Raw genomic sequence first — 25,047 nt, 5'->3', positions numbered from 1 at the left:
GCCTTAGAGACCTACCAGTGTTCTAGAGGTGGAGAGGATGTCTATGACGTGACCAAAAAGCATTAGCCAAAAGCTCCCACTTCAGTCAGTGTTTATTTGGAGAATAATACAGACAGCACTGAACTTGGAGGAGACAGGAAAACATGGGTCCCTAGCCTACCACAGACACTTAATAGTGTGTGACTCCCAGACAAGTAAGTCACTTACCCATTCTGGGCAGTACCTACCTCACAGTGCTGTTGTAAGGATCAAAATAAGAGCATTCACTATGTAATGCACTTTGTAAAACTTAAAGCATGATACAGGACGTCCATGAATGCCTTACTTCAGTTTTCTGTTATGAAAAGTTCCAAGCTCCTCTAAGATTTTGAGAGTACCCTAGTTAAATGACTGTTATTATTGTTACTTTTTTTTTTAAATATGCCCCCAGCACAATTTCTTTTATAGGAGTCTCGCACTAGCAATGTAGCCAAATGCATATGTAAGAGTATGTATGATAGAGGTTGAAAGGGGTCACTGTTCATGGAAATAAGTAAGGAGTAATGGCTCCGAGAAAGAACTGAAGAATCTAGCAATATCTTAAATGTTTACAACATATTTAACCTCTCTAAGCAATAATAATCACAATGATGATCCCGTTTTATCCTCACATCAGAGATTCAACGATCACTTCTCCCAAGTCATAGAGCTAGTTAAGTGGCAAAACTGAGGCTAGAATCTAGGTGTCCGAGCTCCCAGCTCTATGCTTTCTACAAGAACATCTACACAAGTTCTCTCAAAAAAGTTTTCTCCCTCCCTCCATTTTCATCTCGATTAGTGGTTTTTTCCAATTTCTTCCATCTGTGACCTCCCAAGTCTCCTTCCATTTTTCACCCTAAAAAGCCCAGGACAACTAATTATTTAGCAAGCCTACAAGAAAAGCATCCCCTCTTTTCCCCGATACCTCAGAACATGGGGAAATTGTTTTCTTAAACGTCCTAAGTTAAATGTGGGAATAGTCATAGAAAACAAACTCAAACCACAAGTCATAGGAAGCTTATACTACGTTGCAGGGATGAGATATAATAAACAAACAAATGAACAAATGAATGAATGAATGAGTGAATGAGTGAACAGATAACAAAATCACTGATATTTTCAGAGTGAATGCTTTAAGGTTTGCAAAACACTTTACACCCATCTCACTTGACTGTCACAACAACCCGCTATCCCTATTTTATGCATGAAAAAGCTAAGCCTCAGGGAGCTTAAATGACTTGCTCAGGGTCACACAGACAGTAAATATCTAAAGCAGGATTTGAACCTAGGTCTTCCTGCTTCCAAGTCTCAAAACACTTTCAATTTCATTTCAACAACGGTTTATAATGCATGGCAGCACAGTGGATAAGAGTGCTGGTCTTGGAGTTTGACAGATCCGAGTTCAAATCTGGCCTCAGACACTTAACCACTTCTATGCCTCTGGGTAAGTCACTTAACCTTTTCAGTTTTCTCCTCTGTAAAATGGGGTTAATGCTACCTAACAATACAATATTGATGATAATATTATTATATTAATACTACTACTAATACTATAATTATTACCCCACAGGGTTTTTGTGAGATTCAAATGAGATAAAATATGTAAAGCACTTTGCAAACCTTAAAGTGCTATAAATAAATGCTAACTATTATTACATACAAGGCCCTAGGCTAGATGGTTTCCTTGTTTCTTTTATGTTTGCCTTTCTTTGTATCACTAAGCACAGTGCCTGACACACAGTGGGTGCTTAATAGATGCTTGTTGACTGACTACGGGTACAAAAATAAAAATCAACATGGCAGCCTCAACCTCATGAAGTTGGGGGAATAGAACCTATACAGAGACAGAAGAAAATACAATGTAATTTGAGGATGGAGAAGCAATAACACTGGGGAGATGGGGAATGGGGAGAAGGATCAGAGATGAGGACAATCTCCCTTAGGAGTTAGGACCTGAGCCGAGGCTTGAAGGAAATATATACAGGTGTGAGGCATGACAAGAGTAAGAATGCCAAATTTGGGGAATGGCTAAAAGTCCAGATTCAAATCAGTTCACTGCAACATGCCTTTAGAATGCGTCAAAAGGGGAGGTGGTGCAGTAGAGAGAGGCTGGACCTGGAGTCAGGGAGACTCATCTTCATAGCCTCAGACACTTATCAGCTGTATGACCCTGGGCAAGTCACTTAACTCTCTGCCTCAGTTTCCATATCTGTAAAATGAGCTTGAGAAGAAAATGGCAAACCACTCTAGTATCAGCCAAGAAAATCCCAAATGGGGTCACAAAGAGTCAGACACAATTGAAACGACTGAACAACAACAAGAAAGGGAGTTGTGGAATAAATCTGAAAAGGCAATTTGGAGATAAACTATGGTTGGGCTTCAAATGCCAGGCAGAGGAATTTATATTTTATCTTAGGTAATAGGAATCCATGTTAGATATTATAGGGAAGAAAGATGTACACAAATGCCTACACTATAAAGGAGAATGAAATTATTTCCCCTTATACATAAGTGTAATCTGGCTGTAATCTGGCTCTGGGATTTGACTTAACATCTATCCTCCTGTTTGCAATACATACACTCCTCTCCCCAAAGCCAAGAGTACTTATCCAAGAGACCTATCTCAATGACAGGAAGAGAAGATTAAAATTTGTGTGATTCACAAGGAGAAAAAGAAAGAAGGTACTGGTGGAGAGATGGCAGAAATAGAAGCCGAAGAAGACAAGACAAGAAAAAACATTCATTAACATTCTTGACTCTTTCTGAAAACCCTAAAACTATAGTAAAGAAAAAAAATAGTAAGAATATCTCAGAAAAAAGTGGTGGTTGCCTTTAATCTGCTTGTCAAAATAAGCACATGGTTTACAGGTGAAAGAAGTCAGGTAAATAAAAAGGAAAACCTTAAGCGGCATAATGTCAATCAGACATGGACAGTCAAACCCCCTTCCCCGTATTTATGAGGCATCTCAGTCCTTCCTCACTGTCCACTAGCATGTAGGACACGGCCAAAGTCCATTTTTCAGACAGAAAAAATTTCTGTGGGACAACGAATGATTTTTTTCTTGAATAAAAGAACTACAGTCTGAAGGGCTTTGACTTGAAGCAATGAACAGAAACACTCATCTGTACTTCTTAGGACTTCCTAAAGGGAACTTGTCAACTTTGGATAGCAGAAATCCCAGCCCTGGGCTCCCTGTAGAAGAATCAAGGAAATATCTGCTGCTTTGCTACTCCTGGTTCTGTTTTCAGTCCCAGACAATTCACAGTCACCCTTTTCCCTAGCCCCAGGGCTTCTAGCACCCTTCCATTTGCATCAATGGAACAGGACAAATTCGAGTATAGAGTCACACCTTAATCATCCACTGCCCGCTCCCCTTGCTAGGCTGACAGCCAGGACAGACAGACTGGGAGTCTGTGTGTTCCAGTAGCCAGAGGCCCCACGGGCCTGCCTGTCCCAGTAACTGGACTGTACAAGCCCCTAAGCTGGTTTGATCCAAAGAGACAGGCAGCTATTTCCTTACCAGCAAAGGGGCTGGGGAGAGCTCAAGGAGAAAGCTGTGTGCACACCATCATCCAGAGTATCATAAACCTTAAGGAGACAGGCAGTCTAATTACACAAGGCCTCAAAAGGCATTAACTCAAGCCAGCTCTTACCAGCAGGGAAAGAAGGAAGCAGAAGAAAAAGGAGAGGGGGGTGCATGAGAAAGAGGATACTAACCATGAAAACTTAATTTGTTACAATAATGACTATAGAATGACACAGAATGCAAAAATTGTCTACATTCATTTATGACATTTAATATACACATGTGCACACACACACTCAAGCGATGATGAAAATTAATTCTGCCTTGTAGAAACTATCACTGTTTGCTTCCTTCCCAGCAAGAACCCTGGAGCATAGAGGTAAATTTCACCCTTCCCTTTACTATTCCTCCAGCCCAGACAACATAGCTTAAGCTGCCCAGGTGAGCAAATGTCACAGAATGCCTATTCAGCAGGTGGTAAATTCCAGCTATCCTGGGAAATGCCAAGTGTTCCCAGGTCCCTGGTTTGGTAAATAGCAAACTGGACGGAAGGGGGGTAGGGGTGGGGAGAACTGCCTTCGGAAGGAGGAGGCCCTGAACAGGGGCGAAAGAAGGAATGGAATAGAAAGGAAATGAACAGAAACAAGACACAAGCGTTTTCCAGGCTGACTAGACAAGAAGTTAGAGAACACTCTGCACCAACCAAAACCTGTTTCTGCATGTAATCACCCAGTGTGAAAATGAAATGTTAGCTCAGAACGAGGGTGACCTTTAAGGCCACCCTCTACCTCCAGGAGCTGAATAACAATGTCACTTAAGAAGCAAAGTATGCCACAGGAAATATTCTGCACTCATCTAGCTCTTCTCCCTACCTCCTACATATCTTTACTTTCAGGCCCTATTTCTCTACTCTGTGACTCTCTCGATCATGAAATTAATAAAAAAAACTAGTGTTAAGTAATATTTTCCACAGAAGTTCCAAATTGGCTAACACAATCAGGTCAGGCTATTCTGGCATCTTCTATGCTCGATAATGGTAAACCACTCTTGTTCAACAACCTTCAATGTCACTGCCTATGCTCAGAATTCCAGACCTGCCTTCTCCCAGAGTTGGACACCAACCTTAACTTCCAAAGGATCCAAGATATAAAGTTACAAGGGACTTTAGAATCAACTGAGTCAGATCCCTTATTCACAAAGGTAGAAACAGACATAGAGAGGTTCTACAGAAGTACATGGTATAGTCTGGATTCAAACCCAGGCCTTTTGCCCCTGAATCCAGCACCTTTTCCAATGCAATATGTTGATCTCCTACTTTCAAGTTTTCCACATAAACCCAGTACTCCAGCCAAACTGTACTATTTACTAATCCTCATACTTCTACCAACTTCCTCACTGTTAGCTCCTACTTATTCTTCAAGGCCTAATGCATAAGAAATCTCCAAGAAACCGTCCCTAATGGTTCCTCTCCCTCAATCACATACTGAATTGTAGTATAACTATTTGGGTATGTGGCTTAACCTTTCCACTTGATTATAAGTTTGAGACTTCGTTTCAAACTCTCCTGACTTCAAATCTCACCTCAGACACTCAAAAGCTGTGTGACCCTGGGCAAGTCACTTAACCTTGTTTGCCTCAGTTTCCTCATCTACAAAATGAGACGGAGAAGGAAATGGCGTATCATTCTAGTATTTTTGCCAAGAAAATAACAAATGGGGTCATGAAGTGTAGGACACGACTGAAAACAACTTAACTAATTGTTAGGAAGGTTTTCCTTATATCAGGCTCAAATCTGCCACCCTCTAACTTCTACTCATTATACCTAGTTCTGCCCTCAAGGATTACAAAGAATCCAACTAAACCCTCATCTTTGTGACAGCTCTTTAGATATACAAAGATAATCGTAATGCCAGGCTTTTTGGTAACTATCCCAAGCTCCTTTACCTAGTTGTTCCTCATATCACATGACTGAGTTCTCTCACCACCCTGGTTGCCCTCTAGCCTGCCAGACGTCCCTCTAAAAGAACAAACAAAAAAAAAAAACGCAGCATATGGAACTGAACATAAAATGATATGTCAGATATAGCAAAAGCTGTGCAGAGTACGATGGCATTAGAACCTCCCTTTTCTGGATACTACACTTCTGTTAATGCTGCCCAAGGTTACATTAGCTTTCTCAACTGTTATATTACACTGCTGAGTCACACTGAGTTTGCAGTCAGTTCAAACTCCTAGATCTCTTCCCCCTGTGTTCTTGTCAAGCCAGGTTTCCCCTGTTCAGTACCTGTTCTGATTTTTTTCAGCTTACGTTCATAATTTCTATTTATTTCTACTGCATTTCGTCTTGCTAAATAGCTGGTCCATCATTATTTTGGATAACAGTTCAGTCATTCAATGAATTAGCTACACCTTCCAGCTCTATGTCATCCATAAATTTAGTAAGTGTGCCATCTATATTTTCACCCAGATCTTTCATAAAACGTTAAGTAGAACAGATCAAGAAAAAAGCCCTGTGGTACATCTCCCTGTTGACCACAGATTTTTTATATGTGTTCTGTTGGGGACCCATTTGGCGGACTGGCAAAGCCCTTTCCTTCTCAGAATAATATTTTTAAATGCATAAAACATAATTACAAAGGAAGCCAATTATATGGAAATATAGTTATCAAAATATTTTAAAACTAATTCAAAGACCCCAACTTAATAACCTATGCTGTAAATTAACAGCAGTCCATTAAACAAAAGTATTTTAGGACAAATACAGTTCCTGAATCAGTTTTGAATCCACCAAATCACCAATCATCCAGCTACAAGAGCATGAGAAATGGTGCCAAATGCTTTGCAAAAACCTTGTTAAATACTCAGGGGTATTCACCCAACCCTATCTAGTAACTCTGTCCAAAAAACAAACAAATAAACAAACAAAAAACAAAACCTAAGGTGAGACCCATAAGGCTTTCTCTTAGTTAAGCCATAATGGTAGAAATTTCCAGTAATCATAGTTTCCCTTTCAAAGTGCTCACAAAACATCTATTAGTAATCCATTCTAGAATTTTACCAGCGGTATCCATCAAACTCTCTGATTTAAAGTTTCCATCTTCCCCAGGATAACACTGGTCTGTCTCCAGTATCCTGGCACTCCTTCTGTTTTTCCCAGTTCCTGAAAGACCATAGGATCATGGGAGATAACTTACTTTGGAGCATAAATCACCTCCTAAGGTGACTTATCATAGGAGGCACTCAGTACATTTTTTTTAAATTAATAATAGGACAAAAAAGGAATAGAACCACTTTGTAATTCCCATCAGCTGAGTGCTCTCTAAAGGCTTAACATACAAAACCAACAAGGATCAGCAGGTATGGGTCTTTTGGTTGTTTTTAATTTTGCCATTTAATTCACGGGCTGTAAGAGTTGCTTAACAGAGGCATATGATGTTTAGAAATATTCTAGGAACCATTAAAAAAATAATAATATTAGTTTCAACTACCACCATTTGGAAAGTGACAAGGTTCAAAGAAGGGAAGTAAAGGAAAGACAAGGACTGTCTATATACTGGGGAGGCTGTTATTGAATGGCCCACATGTAAGGGACTGAGCACATTTTCTCCTTTAGCAAGGGCAAGCATGTTGGACTTTCAAACCAAGCTCCAGCCAATTCAATCAAACTAACCAATTCAACTCATCAAGAATTTCTTAAGGGTCTACTATATACAAAGTCCTGTATTAGAAGTACAAAATAAAATGAAAACAGTCCCTGTCTTCAAAGTCTATATATTTAAAGCAGATGAGAAGATTTACCAAAATGGGAAAACTGGAAGATTATTTTCTGTAAGATTACTTATCATTGTTGTGACTTTATCATTACTACTATCTATCTAAAGAAAAATATGTCATGTCCACTCTTAGAATCATAAGCACATATCTTTAAAACCAGAAAGAATGTTAGAGGTCATCTGTTCTAATCCCCCCCATTTCACAGATGAAGAAACTGAGGTCCTGAGAAATTAAGTGCATTGCCCAAGACCAAAAAGGCAGTAAGCATTAGATCTGGAATTTGAACTCAGATCTTCTAATTACAAATTCAGCACTCTTTCCATCTACATGATAGCCCTCTAGTGTTCTCCTAGGGATAACAGCAGTGAGAAACTGATACAGAATTAATGATTTCAGTTCTTCAGCCTTAGGATCAAAGATTGTGATAGTACAAATCTACAGCTTTCAATTGAGGTATACGTATGTGGTGATGCCAATAGTTAGCTTTCCTGACCCTCATCTCTCCATAATAATAATAAGAAGAATTATAATAATAATAACTAGCATTTATAAATATTATTTTATGCTCACAACAATCCTGTGAAGCAGATGTTATTATTATCTCCATTTCCATCTGCATAATAACCCTGTAATTCTCTCCCAAAGTTACTGGAGGTGAGAAACTGATCCAGAATTAATAATGATCTCAATTCTTTGGCCTTAGGATCAAAGATTGGTGCAAATCTAGAGAGGAGACGCCCTCAATTGTATGTGTATGTATATGTATATATGCGTATATATGCTTATTATATATATTGCTGGCATTAGTCAGGTTTTGTTTTTTGATCCTCAACCTCATCCTCATAATAATAATGATGACAACTAGCATTTATAAATGTTATCTTCATAACAACCCTATAAGGTAGATGTTATTATTATTCCCATTTTACAGATGAGGTAACTGAGGCAGACAGAGATTAAAGTGACTTTCCCTGGGTCACACAGTTAGTTAGCACCTGAGGTGAAATTTGAACTCAGGTCTTCCTGACTCCACGTCCAGTGCTCTATTCACTATGACATTTAACTGCCTTAACATCCAGCTACTGGGAAGTTTACAAAAAGTATAATGTTGTACCCCATCAACCAGCCCTGTAAAGTAACAATGAAACACAGTAATATATATTTAATAGCAGCAGCAGCAAAAATAGTAGTGGCAATAGCAGTAGCAGTCGTAGTAATTAATAACAATTATAATAATAAAAATTGGGACCACCATTTCCAGTGTAGGTTTGCAAGTAAAAAAAAAAATAAAATAAAGCAATACAGGTTAGTTATGTGTATGATGATGGCCCCTTCCTGACGTGGCTCCAGCAAGCAGGGTATAATAAGACAACTATGACGGGGAATTTTTTTTTTTTAATGGTTATCCATTTTCCCAAGACTCTTGTAAAAATAAGGCAGATTAGAGGCCCCTCTAGTTATTTCTCTGAGACGGAGAAAGCGGCCATGGAAGAACTGGGTATGTTTGCAGAACTCAAACCTGTTTCAAATGTTAAAGAAATCAGACCAAGCTTAACAAAAACAAATGTCAGCGTTGTTTAAAGTAAGCCAAGGTTCTTTGGGTTAAAAAAATCTCTCCAGAGGAAAGATGACATGAAGACTGCTGCTGCTGCTGCCGCCCTCTGTAGGAATGGAGCCAGGGGAAGAGGGTAAGGTTTCTCCAGGGACTTTGGATTATAAAGTATTTGATTCATTTAATACAGAACCGCAGAGCCTAGGGAGAAAGAACCTGCAACAGACACTCACATTCTGCCTTGTGGATTTCACTCCTGTACACTCAACAGCCACCACTCAGGTCTGCACTGCATGGGCCCTTGCATACGGGGAAAGTCAGTGCAGAGTGGAACTGAGGCTGCGTCAGTCCCCTGAGGAGGACGGGCAGCGGCGGCTCCCATGCAGGCCACAGAGAGGCCATGCTAGTCACAACTGAAGTCCATATTAGGAAGTTTTTAATAAAGCATTGTGGCTTCTGTATATTTTCTCTCAGGGGAATCTTCTCCCTTTACCACCCTCAGAGCAGAAGAAAGCTTCAAGGAGAGGGACAACAGGGGTCAGCTGTGGCGGGGGAGTCTAATAAAGGATGGGGAAGGGGAGAGGGAAGAAATACCCAGGGGGCCAGATCCAGAGGCACTAGTCTATGGCATGGTGCCCCAGGGCTCAGTAGGATCCTTCAGAAAGGAGACAGAGGCACCATCGATGAATGGGGAAATTAGAAAAAACACAACAGAGAAAGAAAACTCTTATCCCGCCTCTGAGAAATCCCGCTGACAAAGAAGCCTGACCTCGAGATGAGAAGCTGGGGAGTGAGACTGCCTGCCCATATAGACGGTGTCCATGTGTCCTCTGCCCACACACTGGTGGTCCTTGACATTCTCTTCACTCCACTCTAATTTATGGAGCAATTTCTCTTACTTAAGTGGGAGGGGACAGACAGGAAGGGGGAGGCTCTATGTGAGGAAGGGAGACCACATTGGGGAGATGTAGGGGGAGGGGGACAAGAGGTGGGCTGCGCATTATTTTTATGTCATGTATGACATGTAAATCAGCCCTGTGGTTAAGTAAACAGATTTGATATGGGGGTTTCTGCCCTCCCTCCTCCAGCCCCCACTTCTGAAAGGCTAATTGTACAGAGTGCACTGCGGGGGTACTAAGACGCCTGTCTACCAAGGCCCAGCTCCCTGCGTTATTATCCTGTCTAAAAAGGAGGCCTCACTTATTAGCCCAAGGTCATGTGACTTGCTGCCATGTTCATCCACTTACCTTCTTTTTTTAACTTTTTTAACTTACCTAAGCTTCCACTTAGCTTAGTTTCCCTTAACCCTTTCCAGTCTACTCCCCTATCACTTTTCCTCCCTAACTCAGAACCCTTACTTTCCCCCTTTACCTCTTAGTTTCTCCCTCCTTCCCTAATTGGCCTCATGACTAAAATGCTTGAATTTATTCATCACACAATGTCCTGACATCTCCAGCCCCTGTAATTTATACCCCTGCACTGCCCACAGCACCCTGACACCCACCACCATCCTGATACTGCACTCAGCAAAAGGGTTAAGGGTTATAGATGTTGGAGGTAAGGAAGCCCTATGCAAAGAGGAGGCTGCAGTCCTGATACCTTGACCTTTGTTTTTAAATATTTTTAATATATGTACATGGGTCTTGACTAAATGCCTTCCAATGAAAAATTCTCAGAGGTCACACACACACACACACACACACACACACACCCAACGTGGTTTCTCATAGTAGCCGTGGGTGGAAGTCACGTTCATGTGCAGGTACTTCCTCAGGCTCATCCCTATAGTTTTTGGGAAGCTTTTCTTGTTATCAATAAAAGACAGAGGCACAGAGTTTCAAGTCAAGTAACAATGACAATTACAGAGTGTATCTGTTGGAATAACAAACACTCCAAGACTCAAATTGGCTAATTTAAAAAAAAAACTGTAGAAAAACCCTGAGCTACAGAGAAAAATGAAACACCACATTCATCCTCCTCTGCCCTAAACAGCACAGGACCACCAGGTTAACATATTGCTTTCTACCCCAGCGCAAAGCATGAGATAAACTCTAACTTTCTAATCTCATCTACTGACTACCATATTTTAAGGAAGCCAAGTCAATAGAATGTCAGAGCTGGAAGACACGTCAAGAACTAAGGCAGTGGAGGTTCAAAAGTTACCCAAGAACTCTCACTCTCTCTCTCTCTTTATCTCTCTCTTTCTCTCTCTCTCTCTCTCTCTCTCACACACATACACACACACACACACACACACAGCCAGGACCCTCTGATGTAATTATTACACTAAATTGTGCACAAGCTTCACAAAGACAAGTATTATTTCCATTTTACGGCTGAGTGAATGAGACGGAGAACTGCAGAATAACTTCTCAAAGGTCACCCACAAAGTTTGTACTACAAAAAACAAGCCCAAATCTTCTAACTCCCAATGGCAGGCCCTATTTCTTCACCAATAAGAGTTCTATCATCCATCCATCCATCCATCCATCCATCCATCTATCTCTCTATCCATCCATCTACCCATCTATCATCTATCTATCTACTAAGACCTACTGTTTCCCAAACCTGCTACTACACTTCAATTTTCAAAAATGATCTCCAGGGGCAGCTAGGTGGTGCTGTGGATAGAGCTCAGGCCTTGGAGTCAGGAGGATCTCAGTTCAAATCCAGCCTCAGACACTTGACACTTACTAGCTGTGTGACCCTGGTCAAGTCACTTAACCCCGATTGCCTCACCAAAAACAAAGAAAAAAAAAACAAGAGAGATCTCCAGTCTAGAACTGGATAGACATGAAACACAGATAAGCAAGCATTATTTTTCTTTGACTCATAGAATCAACTAAATTAAATGGAATGCCGGGGGCACACCTAAGATCGTCTTAGAAGGTTCATGATGAACAATGCATCCCAGAGCTTCAATACAATTACAGCCATTTTCACATGCCAATCTAGAAAAAAGTAGAGGGTTGGGAGGAGGAGGAGAAGAAGGAGGAGGAGGAGGAGGAGAAAGAGAAGAAGAAGAAGGAGGAGGAGGAGGAGGAGAAGAAATTAAGAATCAAAAAGTATGTGTCAGAAGTTCCCCAACCTGGATTCCCTCTCCCCTAAGCCAAGGACTTTGCATAGAGTTCACTGCATTTGCTTCCATGTGCTTTTATCCTAACAGGCAAGATGGCAGCACCCAAATAGCGTGCCCTTTTTTCGGGACTCCCCAGGTTTTATTAAGGCCAAGAAAACAATCCATGAGGAGGAAGATTCAAGAAAACAGAAAAATAGACAAAGGGAGAAAGAAGGGTAAGACATTCCTAATCCCCACCTCAAAACACGCTTTGTGCAGTTTTACTGTAGAACATGGTAATAATGACCATAAAATAATATTAGACATTTCTATTACTCTGAAAATTGTAACCACCACATAACTCTTAAACCAAATTTTTGTATTGGGAAAGGAAAGGCTGGGGAACAGGGAGGCTCCCACAGCAGGACTGCTTTGTCCTAGTTTAAAGAGCCAGCCAGAGTGCAAGGGTAAATTGGGGGCCTAATTGATGCCAAATTGAGGATTGGCCCATTTTGCAACCAGTCTGGTGTTCTTTTCTTTGAGTTCCAAGGACTTTCCTAGCAAAGCTGCTGTTGACGATCCTTTTTTTTTTTCTTTCCTCATGCTGACAACCTTTTAGAGACAGGGGTAAGGGCCCAGCAGCACCCCAGTGGAATGGGAAGTTAGGGAGATAGGGCTGATGAACCTCGACCTGCCATATTAAACAGTAACACACCAAGTAGGGGATCAGACATGCCCAGAAGGCCTTCCAATGTGCATACCTCCCTTCACCACTGCCCCCTAAAAAAAAGAAAATCCCTGTTCTCTTTTAGTAGAAATTCTGCTAATTAAAGACTTATTTCTTTGTAATAAGACTTTGTCCCCTATTAAAATGTAAATATGCCACCCAAGAGGTAGCATATTAAAACTTATCATTCATTTATGCTTCAGTGTAAATAAGTTTACCAGATTTTGAAAGCAAGTTTTGTTGGGGAAAGGCAGAAAGAGAGAAAAGAACCCCAGCATGAGTGTACTGGATGCATGAGGGGGGAAAAAAGAGAAAGGATGTCACTGAAAGATTCGGAGCTCAAAGAAAAGGGTGGCTGAGGGTTCCAAAGATCAACATTTCCTCTACTTTACAATTCTGCCTAGAGCCCCCCAGACCTGTGTCCAGTGCTTTTTGCTTAGGCTCAGGATAACATTTTTCCTAAAGTAAGGGACACAAGATGACAGGTCCAAGTGATTATCCTATGACAGCTCACTATGTGTGTGATTCCTGCTTTCCATAGCCATGGGTTTTTGATCTCAAAGACATAGCGCTTTCAACTTCATACACAATGCCTGAGTCCGTCTCTGGAGCTAAAGAAAAAATGCAATTGGCAATACATTCAGCTCTAGATTTTCAAAGGTTATTGCTCCATTTGAGGAATGTGCCAGACCTTTGTTATCCTTCCTTGTTGTCCTTTTCTACTTTCTCTCTCAAGTGCCTTCTACCCTCCCAGACAGGTCTACACACTGCTCATTAGCACCTCCAAGAGATAGAGAATAGGAAAAATAAAAGGAAGAAAATCTCAAATCCAATATATTGCTTTTTGGCATTTCTGATAAAAGATTCAGCAAAAGATAACATTCAAACCATGGATTAAAAAGCAGTTACTGAATTATCAATGTCCATTCTTGTCTCTCATTACCATGGATAATTAAGAGGTAGCTAGCTATATTGGTTGACCTTCAACAAGCTACTGTTATAATCCAGAAGATGGGCTTCAGGACCTAATTACATCCTTCTCACCAATAAACAACAGAGTCTATTTTCAGGATTGCAATAGGCCAGCACCAATCAAGGAAACCAGTCAGGTGCAGAGAGGGCCAATATTGGATCCATAGTAATCTTCTATGGAATAGATATTGAAACACTACCATTCAATATTTACTAATGCTAATTAAAAGGCAACCACCTGTCCCAAAAGAGTTAACCATCACAACTCTATGTAAAACAGAATAGGCCATGTGCCCTGATATTATTACCTTCATACAACTATTATGGCATACTTTGTTTATAAAGACCAGAGAATTCAAAGCTCTTTGCAAACATCTCATTAATTCTCTACCAGTTTTTGTTTATCAATTGCTGCATTCATTAACTGTCACCACACCCCTCTTGGTAGGCTGAGGGGGAGAATGTCGGGGGAAATTATCCTCACAGGACCTGCGCTGAATTGAGGAGCTCCAACATGTGAGATGTCATGCCCAGGGTCACAGAACCACACATGAAACGGAACTGGCTGAATCCAAGTCAGAACTCTGGCCTTTGGACTCTTAGACTGATGCTTAAAAAAAAAAAACAAATAATAAAACAAAAACAAAAATCAAAACACCAAAGCTGTAGGTTAGAGCCTGCCTGAGTAAGTTCTCAACACAGCAGAAATCATCTAAAAAAAGATGGAACCTAAAGGTAAAAACAAGATTTCCCAACAATGATTTTAAGAACCCAGGTCCCTTAAAGAAACCAGTATTATATTTTAAATATGGGGGAAAAAATAAATCCTCCTTAATTTGAATGAGTTCTGAGTTTTGTTTTGTTTGTTTGTAGATTTCTTTTGAAACAAAAATAAAGTCTTCAACAAGGACATAGACTACAGATAGAGGCAGCTGCGGCCATGCATGCCACAGCAGCAAACAACAGTAGAAAGAGCCTGAGTACCAGCAGAGAGCTGTAATTATACAAGCAGGCAATGCCACCCTCAGCCCATCCAGAGCTGTAGCCCATATTCCTTCCTCCTCAGTGAGGGCAAGAAGATACCCGTAGTCATTCCGGGTAGCCCTGTGACTATCTGTCCAGCTCGGTGCCCCAGAGGCAAGGGATACAATAGCCAAACCAAACCCTGTATCTCCACACACACACACACACACACACACACACACACACACACACACACACGTACTTCTTACATATCCAATTCCACTTCCTTCATTTTGCCTTCAATCTCTGCTTTCTCAGTCCCGCCCCAACTGCCCCAAAACACATAAGTCCTATATTTCTGGAACTGACTATAGCCAGGACATTTCTGACACCATGAACCTTCAGAGAGTTACCGATAACTGTAGTCACAATCCTTTTCTCTCCCTTTGCCTTGCTCAACCCATCTCTCAAAATTCGTTATATAGACACCCTGCCCGAAAGGTTTACTGAGAAATAGCCTGTGATAAACTCATCTTACTCCATGTTCCCCAGTCTGTCCCACCACCGTAGCTCTGCTGCTGGAATTGATATTTCTAATAAATAATATACTCCCCAATCGTTCTACCTCTCCATTAAAAACATATTTTTTGCACAAAGTGTTAGAGTGAAACTTTGTTCTTATAACTTCCATTCTTTCTTCTCTAAAAATGATAACATATATTTTTATAAATCCATGGGATTTGACAGTGCCTCCTTAAGCTTTCTCATCAGAAGAAAAAAAAGCTAAGCTAGCATTTGCCTGCTAAAGACAAGTGTCTCAGAAAAGTCACTCCCGCCACCTTGACTCCCAGAAGGAATCTGATCAGAGAGCACTTTAGATCATTTGAAGTTATTTCTCTGTCCCCTGCGCAAGGCCCCAAACCATCAGATACGTTTCCTTTGCAATATATAGCTTCCCTCCACAATACCCCCAATGCACCTACACACAGACACACACAGACATTAACACACACACACACACACACACACACACACACACAATCCTCCAGTGCTTTAAAGAGGGGGGGGGAAGAGAGAAATCCCATAATGTAATTGCCATTTTAAAAAGAAAAGGCAGGCGAGAATAATAAGGGAGGGTGTCAGAAGTGAAATACGGTACTAGGCATTTTTTTTAAAAAACACTACAGTTCTCTGATGGGGGTGTTAATTGAACACAGAGAGAAAAAGAAAGAAAGAGAACAAAGGGGTGTTAAGGAAAAATTTTTTTTTACCTCCTCCAATGATTTGATTTAACTTCGATGCAGATAATGTACAGAGGAAAAAGGGCTGCAAAGTGCCAGATATAGCTATTATGTTCTAAAATTAAAAACTATTCACAACAATTGCAGCTATTCATTGCCAGCTATAAATATTCTGCTTAGTAAACTGCACCCAAAAAATTTTGAGTGTTTTTCCTACTTTTAAAACCTCCACGATTTTGATAAAGAAGACAAATAACAGGATATTCAGGAGAAAAAAATTATTCAAGGTCTTTTTAAGAAATGGAATTTGTTTGACGCTTTCTCCTCTCCCCCCACCCCCCACTTTCTCCCTCCTACCTCTGATCCTACCGCTAATATGTCAGATGACAAGGAATAGTTCTTAGAACCAAAGGCAAAGTCATATTAAATGGTCCCATATCCTGTATTCTGTCTCTCTTATGGGTTTCCACAATGAGAAAATAGTATAAAATGCACGCAGCTGAAATACAGGCTGACACAGTTTTGTTTTGTTTTTTAACAGCTTGTCAAACAAATGTTTTTGTTAGTGTGTTTTAATCCTTATTAAAGAGAAAAAAAGGGCATCATAACAATCTACCCGCACCCTGAAGCAAAGAGTCTCACATAATATTTTTTTTTTTTAAATAGGCCCACAGTGATTTCGGTCTTAAATACCGATCAATCAGTTGTAATTTAGACAGTTCTGCCTAATTGTTGTTTTTTAAAGTTCTAAAAGGCATTTAAGTCAATGTGAGTGAGTTTTCCTCTCTACCTCCCAAACCTCCAAAAAAAAAAAAACCTAAAAATAGCACAAAGGAATAAATCAGTATCATGACTACTGTGCTCTTCTCCTAACAATAATCCAAGTTCAGGAATTTGGCCCAGGCAAAGACAAATATCAAAACTTTAGATTGACAAAGAAAACCAACTCAACACCCAGCCACTCTATAGCCCACAAGATAGAAGCACCAAAATGTTCCCCTAAGGGAAATGAGGGTAAAAGTAATGCCAACAAGGGCCCCCCAAACAACGAAGGAATGAGTGCGCTAACAGGATTGCTTCGGCATCTCTGTGTCGAAAAGAACGCTTGGGCAACTTTACAGACATTTTATGTTTCTCCGACACATTAACCCCATGAAAGATATGCCATCACATCAGGGAGTCTACAGCAGCTCGAGTCACGTACTAATCATGTTCTGGAATTGGAGAGGTTCTTTTCAAGACATCATAGACAACTCCTACCTTACTATGGAACAGTCACATACCACTAGGGTCTACCTATTTCCCACTGCTATGGCACCTCTACCCTCCCCATCCTGGCCCTTCACAAGCCAACAAAAAAAAAGTCTAAATTTTTAGTTTTGCCCAGAGCATTCCCTTATCCCGGAATCTGTCTTTACATTTACTTCCTCTTCAGTAATGCTAACTCACCATGACCAATAGTTCCTACCTTTTACAACTCACATGCTTTCAGAAATAATTTTATTTTTATTTTAACCTGAAGAAAAGATAAATCTTATTTTAAGCAGATCTTTTTTTTTCTAAAACCACAAATATGTTTACAAGGCATCTTTTTTTTTTTTTCAATTGACTCCAGCCCTAAATGATGTCTTGGAGATTTTTATTCTCATGAATATAGTGACTTCTTAACATGATATTACAGCCAATATTAAAGAGACAACCAATATTAAAGAAAAAAAATACCTGTAGTGGATCTTAAACTACACTATCTAACTTTGACCTACTGTCTCAAAAAGGCTTTAATTAGAAGACTAGAATTAAACACCTTCATCACTATGAAAAGTCTAAGGGTTCTGACTTGCATCTTGGCCCGGAAATGTAATGTAGTATCTTCAAAAACTATACACTCTTCAGACAGCCTCATCACATACAACTTTATGCCGCTGGTTTTTGGTTTTGCATCTTCAGAGAAAAAATCAGCTGGGAATAGGATCCAGTTTTGATTTTCTTTTGAGGGAAATGAGTATCAATGGCTCAAATATTCAAAACAAATATTATCAAGGCAGATATAGAGGAAAGAGGGAAAAATAATGAAGAAGAAAAAAACAGGAAGAAGAAAAAGTCAGCAACATATAAACTTCGGTATTTTTCTCTTCACTATCAGGAAATAAATTCAGAGTATGAGGCATGTTAGCCACCACTGCCCCCCCCCAAAAAAACTGCTTTGAAATGTGTATACACAATCTATATAATCTATTACATAGTCTCTAGAGTAATGTAATTAACAGCTTCCCAATAAGGTTAGACTTTGGCAATGCAAGCTTAAGGACTCAAGCGGGTTGAATGTCACTGTTTAGGTGCTTTGTCTAGGTTACGAGCTGCACAAATAACATTCAACAAAGGGCTGTCGTCATTTTATATATACTTCAAGAGTCAAGTAATCACATTTCTAATCAGTTTCTCACACTTTGAAGCATTTATTTATTTATTTAAGGAAGGGCATGGGGATGAAGCGCTCAAAAGAAAGCTACCCTGGGTGCCCTCCCTCTATTCGCCCCCGCCTTTTATGTGTAACTATCAATGTATATCAACTGGGCATGCAATCATATTTATTGTCACTTTCATTCATGTCATGCCCTTGCTTATATGGTTTAGATATGAATTATTGACTGTTATGCTCCTTGTTGTAAAAATATATAAATAAATAAAATGTCAGGTACTTTGCACTGCACTAAAATGAGAGAGTCAGGTCAAAGAAGAGGGGCCTCTTCTTTTCCATACCTGACCCTTCAGTTCCTCCCCACCCCCCATTCCCAGTTTTCCAGCTGTCTCCTTAATTCCTTGGTCCTCCAAGATAGGCATTTGCCCACCTTGGAAAATCAAAGGACTGAAATAAACAAACAATAGTATTTTGCTAAATGCCCTCCCCTAGCATCTGTTGTTTAAGAACACCTCTGATTGATGCCTGCTATTTTTTAATTGTTGCTTTTAAAATTTAAATACCCTCCTGGGATGCGCTATAAGTGCTGTTAGTCCAAGGTTTGAGGTCTAGAAAGTAGGAAAACAACAGAATAAGTACTCTTGTGTCATTATGTCCTCCTAAATCCAAGAATCTCCCTGCCATAAAATGATACTACCCTAAACTAACCAATCACCTAATCCGATATTAAGGTTTCTTCAGAGAGATTTGACAAGACACCCTGGGTTGGCTTTCCCAGTAAGCAGCTGATTTAGGCCTTTTAATTAGGAGAAAGGAGTTAAAGAAAAACTTTAAAAGCACCCTTATTCTTAATAAGATATATTTTACTATCAATCAAAATATGCTTTCCCCAGGAAATGGACTTTCACTTTCAGAATGTCTTTCTCCAGAAGACTCGCCATTTTAATACATTTTCCCCCCTCAGGACTTATATTTTAGCCCCAATTTCAAGAAAGCCAGAGGAACTGGGGTGGGGGGGTTGGGGAGAGGGAGAGAGGGAGAGGGGGAGAGAGAGAGAGAGAGAGAGAGAGAGAGAGAGAGAGAGAGAGAGAGAGAGAGAAGGTTTTCACAGTTGAAAGCTACAAGCTCACTCTCTATGCAAATCTGGTGCTTTTCTTTTTCTACAGGCAGTCCAGGGATATTGCTATATGTTGAAAAATAGGGTTAATTTGGAAAACAACAGTGCCCTGTTCACATCCTTTATTCTGGAATTCTAGTACTTAAATAAAATGTGCTAGATAACTCTGATTCATTTTAAAAAAACTTTTTTTTTAAGAGAAAATAAGATTGCCTCTATCAGAGGGCAAGAGGTTAGCGATGCCATTTGGCCAAAGAAAGAAAGAAAATGCTTAAAAGGCTAGAAACCCATCCCTACCTGTTTTTTCTTTGATTTCGCACAACACATTAAACAAGGCAGGCTTCATTCTGTGGCAGTTTAAAGCATGTTTCCTGTAAGAAAGAAACAACATTATAGAACGGCAGCTTTAGGTGAACTTTAAGATCAAATTGCTGATAATGCACAGGGGGAAAGAAAAATTCCAAACGTTTAGCCAAAATTATATCCTAAGCATAACTCTGTGGTATGCTCCAATTGTTTTTATTACTTAATGTACAGAGTCCCACCATGGAAAAAGAAATCATGTTAATTAAGAGAGGGAAAGGAGGGGGCTTAACTACAGAACAGAATGAACCTAAATTATCCCTGTTTATGAATAGTTTTTAAAAAGCAGTTGCAATAAAGTGGCCTTCCTAAACCAATACTTCTACAGAGGACAATTAACACAGGCAAAGCCAAATGTATGGGTTAATAACCCTGCCCAAGCTCTACTTCTTATTCAACATCCACAGCTTTAAGGTCTTTCTTTTTCTTTCCAAATTGAATTCATCCGTGTGTTCAAATTCATTCTGCAGACACCCCCTCCCCCCATATCCTCATAAACATAAGATGCTTGAAAGGTCTTCTGAGCAGAACTGTCAATTTATAAAATTTCAGTCCCCAAGTTAAAGACTATGGAAATGCATTGCCAGGGGCAAACATACACATATGGGGAATAAATTCATTTCTCTATGTTCACATTATACCTCTTGTGCACACACAGCTTATTTGCAGGTGTTGAAATTCAATTATTTACAATTAGGACCTTGAACATATTGGGGGAAAAAAAAGAACCAATTCTGCCTTGTGGACTGGTTCTTTGCTTGGTTGTTTTTATGCTCAGTATGAACTTGAGGATTAAAACAATACCTTTTCTCTCTATTTTTCTATGTAATTACTAATAGCAGAAGGATTTTTTTAGTGAAAACAAAATACAGCATAGCCGGCCCATGAATTCAGAGATTTCTGTTTACCAACCAAAATTAACACCTAAAGATTAATGTAAGCCTCTGGCACTCAAAACACATGCTATTTTTTTTAATCCCTTTGAAAGTTAAAAAATAGATATTTGATTAAATCAACTCTTTCCTCCTAGGGAAAAGAACCCAGAAGCACGTTGTATATTCACTGTACAGAAGTCCCACAGTCAGACTGTGAAAGTATCCAAATGGGCATATGCCTTTGTACCTAAGAAATATACTACCTATTCTACATATTTCACAAGTAATAAATGCCCTTGGTCAAAGAATGAATGAGAAAAAGGAAAACTGGACACAATTTATACTATTTACTAAAGACACACCTTATGCTTAGCAACCAAGTAGGAAGTAGTAAGGTAGCAATTTCAACAACCTCTTCTTAATGGGGGGTTGAGGGAAGGGAAAGAGTGAGTGTGTCTTTCTGCTGGTATCAAAGCCTTTTCGTTTGTTTCTACAAAATGTTTTTAATCGTATAGGTATCTGAATACAAACAAAAATAACTGCATAGTTTTAAAGGGTTGGCATTTATACACCTTGCCTACTTGATTAGGGGAAGGGGGTAGAGAAGGGGAGAGGGATTTTTTTTCCCCATCCCAACAGCAGGTCTAATCTCTCTTGCACTATTTAGTTCAATGAAAGTGGTGAACTCCAAGATGAGTTGTTTTTTTTTTCCTATTTACTTACATACATATATACACAGGATGGGAAGATCAGAAAGATGTATAGTATCCACTCATCTCCTTTCTTCCCCACCTCAAACTTAATAGTTTATTGGTATGTGTGTTTTTCTGAAACAATGTAATGAAACAATTTGTTCAGCTCTGAGTATAAATGATAGTGAGAATTCTTGCCACCCCTACCATCTTTTCTTCAGATCATAAAATTATAAAAGGCACCAATGAATTCTAGAGAACTATACCCCCCCATCACTCCTTTTATATTTGGAAAAGGGTCTTTAAACCTTCCCAACTTCTCAACAGCCTCTCTATACCTCTACTTCTGAGTTACGTGTTGCATGTGCTGGCACCTAAAATAATATAATAATTCATTCAATCTATGTTTTTTGCTGTTTCTTCTCCAGCTATCATTTCAAAATTCTCACTTTGTCAAAACAGCATGTAATAAAGCCTCAAAATAACCAAGTGATTTGAGGTTTGCTCTTTTTCTTTTTTTAAGGACAAATTCTTCTAAAGGTTTCCAAAGTTAAAAAAAGGGGGGATACTTCTGTGATTGATTCTGCTTTTCAAGGCTGGACAATCCCACAGACATAAGTAGAAATTAGACTTCTTTATTTTGTTTGGGGGTTTTTTCCCCAGCAGTTTGGGAAGGGAAAGCTTTTGGTCCGGGATGTTGGGCATTCTGTGTTTTTATTTTGAAATCCAGTTTCCTAAAATGCCAACATAAGAAATACCAATTCCTTGGCACTGGTTTAAGTTGAAAAACTGCACTTTTGCTCATTATATTTCCTCAAGGAACATCCTCAAGCCCCGTGGAGTCGACATACAGATAATTCAACCACGGTCTCAGATATGATTTCTAGCATCCTACCTTCAGGTACTCCTGAAGGAGATAGCGAGGCAAGAGCAATCTTGATTTCTGTGCCTTTTTTTTTTTTTTTTTTGAGTAACATACATAGCTGGTTTATGTCAGTGCAGCTTAGGAAACTGACCCAAATTAGAATTCAAAACCCAACTGATTTTTTCCTGACTCTTAGAAAGCTGATCAACATATCTACAAGCAAAATTCCATTTTTCTCCTTTCCACGGCCCATTTTCCCCCTTAAGAGAGAGAGCATTAAGTATATGCAAAATATTCTCTGGATAGCTGACAACTACTGACAAAGAAATACCCTGTTCCACACACAGAAGGGAGGTCGTGGGGGGAAGGGAAGGAAAAGAGAACATGGAAATTAGAAATTTTTTTTTCCTCCCTTGAGTCATTAAAGAAAATCAAAAAGATCTGAATTAGACAACTTATAATTTAGCAAATAAAAGTGTTCTTGGGACATGTTGTCCTGTAATGTGGGGGGGACCCCACAGGAAGATGGGGAATGCTGTTCCAAACTTGACAATTCTGCCTTCTGTGTGTGACTTTTTTTAAAGGCAGTAAAAAGTGCTGAGGGCCGTGGTGTGATCAGCTGGCAACATTCTCTGTGTGCCTTGGTTTATGTGTTCACATACATACACACACAGATAATATGTATACAGACACATCACGGCATGGACGATTACACTTTCAATAACAACACTCCTGCAAATCTTACTCCTCCGCCATGTAGTTGCTCCACAAAACGGGAAAAGAAATAACCCGAAAAAGAATGAGCTGTAGTGATTCAAATCCCATTGTTCCCCATGCCCCCTCCCCGAAGGAAAAAAAAATAAACAAACAAATAAAACCACCCAAGAAATGAAAAAGAAAAGCCTCAATCTCACCTGGCCTGCGCCTCGTCCAAACTCTGGTCTGTGATGGTCATAATTTGCTGTAAAATGTCTCCAATGTCCTGCTTTCTCCCTCCCTCCCCCTCAGTCCCTCCAGCCCCATCCTGCAAGTGTTGGGACAGGCCGGGGTGTCCTGCCATCCCCACCCCAGCATGGGAATGCATCAACCTGGGCTGATCATCCATCTCCAAAGGCAACAGCAGCCCGTTTCCTCCTCTTCTCCTCTGCTCGGCTCCTTGGAACTACCAAGGCTTTTTATCGTTCAAGCTGTCTCCAAATCCTTTTCAGAATAAAGCGGGTGGGGGGGAACCAAAAAAAAAATCCCTTTGCCTCTTTTAGAGGATGGTGGGAGGATGGGGAGTGGGGAGAGGAAGGGGGGGCGTGAAAGGGTTGCAGGGTGAGGGTGGGGATGAGGGCTGATGAGGAAGGGTGTTGACTCCAAAAAGCAAGAAAAATAAACCACCTTCCCACTTGGTGAAAAGAAATCAGAGCTAGATTTTGGGTTGTTTTTAGTCCTGGCTCCTTTGCAAAGCAGAAATGGGCTCTCGGAGCTTAAATCTGTGGCTTAATCCTTTTGCAAATATGCATTGATCTGGAGAAAAGAGAGGAAGGCAGGGGGATTGCAATGCAAACTTTCCCCCCCACCCCCCGCCACCCCCCACCCCCACCCCCAGCCAGAGTGATCTCAAAGGGGGTGGGCTGTTGCAAAAGCCAGATCTCCCCCAGCAGCGGCAGCAGGCAAAGCAGAGAGAGCCTCCCTTCCTCTCCGTGTCTCTGCAAACTCCAGCAGCCCCTTCTGCCTCCTGCTTTTGTTTAGCTCAAGCTCAGGACTCCTGAAACTGACACAGAAAAACCACAGCCGGAGAGGAGGAGGAGGAGGAGAAGGAGGAGGAGGAGGAGGAGAAGGAGGAGTGGGGAGGGGGTGGAGGGGAAAAGGGGAGGGGGGGAGGCGGGGAAGCTGGGAGGCAGAGGAGGAGAGAAGGAGGGGAGGAGGGAGACTGGGTCCCCGCCCCCCTGCTCTGATTGGCCATCTGAGAAAAGACGAGCCCTCCTCCTCCCTACTTTCCTCACATCACCTCCTCCTCGTCCTCCTTCTCCTCCTCCTCACCCAGCACTCTGTCAATCAGAGTTCAGAGGTGGGCTGTAAAGGAGGCTGAGCTTACAACCAAGTCTCCGGTCCTTAAAGGTGCCACTAGCATGATAGTTCCAATTCAATTAGGCAGTTTCCACTTTTCCTCCTTCTAGAAGACGCAGGTTTTACCAGGTTCTGTTACAGGATTTGGGAAAGACGTGCGTGACTTTACTTAACTGCAAGCGGATCAAAGCAAAGTGAAAAGACCTTGGACTCTTTTAGGGAATGGTCCCCAACCCCCCACCCCCCCCATCAACCCTCAGCCGTAACGTTTTAAAACTCGCTTCTGCTACATCTTCGGAATCCGGAGGGATTGCTTAGGACGCTAGTTTTGACAACACTGAACGAGAGCAGAAAAGAATGCAGAGACATTCTAAATAGCCAGATGAACAAAATCGAACGTATTGAGGATTTAGTCACAATAACAAACAATAGGCTTGTTGCGTCAGAAGTAAATTAAGGACAATAAAACTAAATAATGCTGAAGAAGCACAAATTTTAACGAGGAGGATTGTGTCAAATAAGAAAAATTCAACTTTTTTTTCCCACATCCATGCCTCCCCCCTCCACTACTGGAAAATTAGTTCTTAGAATTAGACTCTTATGGCATACATTTAAGTGACACTTTGCATTGGAGATTTACAAAGTACCTTCCTCACAAAATCTCTATGAGAGGAGTAATGCAAATAGTATATTCATTTATGGTGAGGAAAAAAAAAATCAATGGTAAAATAATTTGCCCAACGTGACCCAGCTGGTAAGTACTGAAGCCAGGAATGGAATCAAAATCCTCTGATTCCTAACTCCAGGGCTTTTTTCACTCCACCAAATA

General features: G+C 40.4%; 1 protein-coding gene across 2 annotated transcripts in view; it reads right to left on the bottom strand.

Moving 5' to 3' along the window:
• PBX1 (PBX homeobox 1) overlaps window positions 1-23,714 on the bottom strand; it is a 327,785-nt gene extending 304,071 nt beyond the window's left edge. For both annotated transcript variants that reach the window (XM_027868534.1, XM_027868536.1), the window contains exons 1-2: window positions 23,078-23,714; window positions 19,666-19,739 (exon numbers count right to left, since the gene is read on the bottom strand). In XM_027868534.1, coding sequence (XP_027724335.1) covers window positions 19,666-19,739; window positions 23,078-23,268 — 265 coding nt within the window. In that variant the 5' untranslated portion in view covers window positions 23,269-23,714. The remainder of the gene's footprint in view (window positions 1-19,665; window positions 19,740-23,077) is intronic.
• Window positions 23,715-25,047: the final 1,333 nt, after the last annotated feature.

Source organism: Vombatus ursinus, unplaced genomic scaffold (genome assembly GCF_900497805.2).
Source record: "Vombatus ursinus unplaced genomic scaffold, bare-nosed wombat genome assembly UNPS02014789.1, whole genome shotgun sequence".
NCBI lineage: Eukaryota > Metazoa > Chordata > Mammalia > Diprotodontia > Vombatidae > Vombatus > Vombatus ursinus.
The sequence above is the reverse complement of the archived record's forward strand: the minus strand, read 5'-3'. Positions and strand labels throughout refer to the sequence as shown.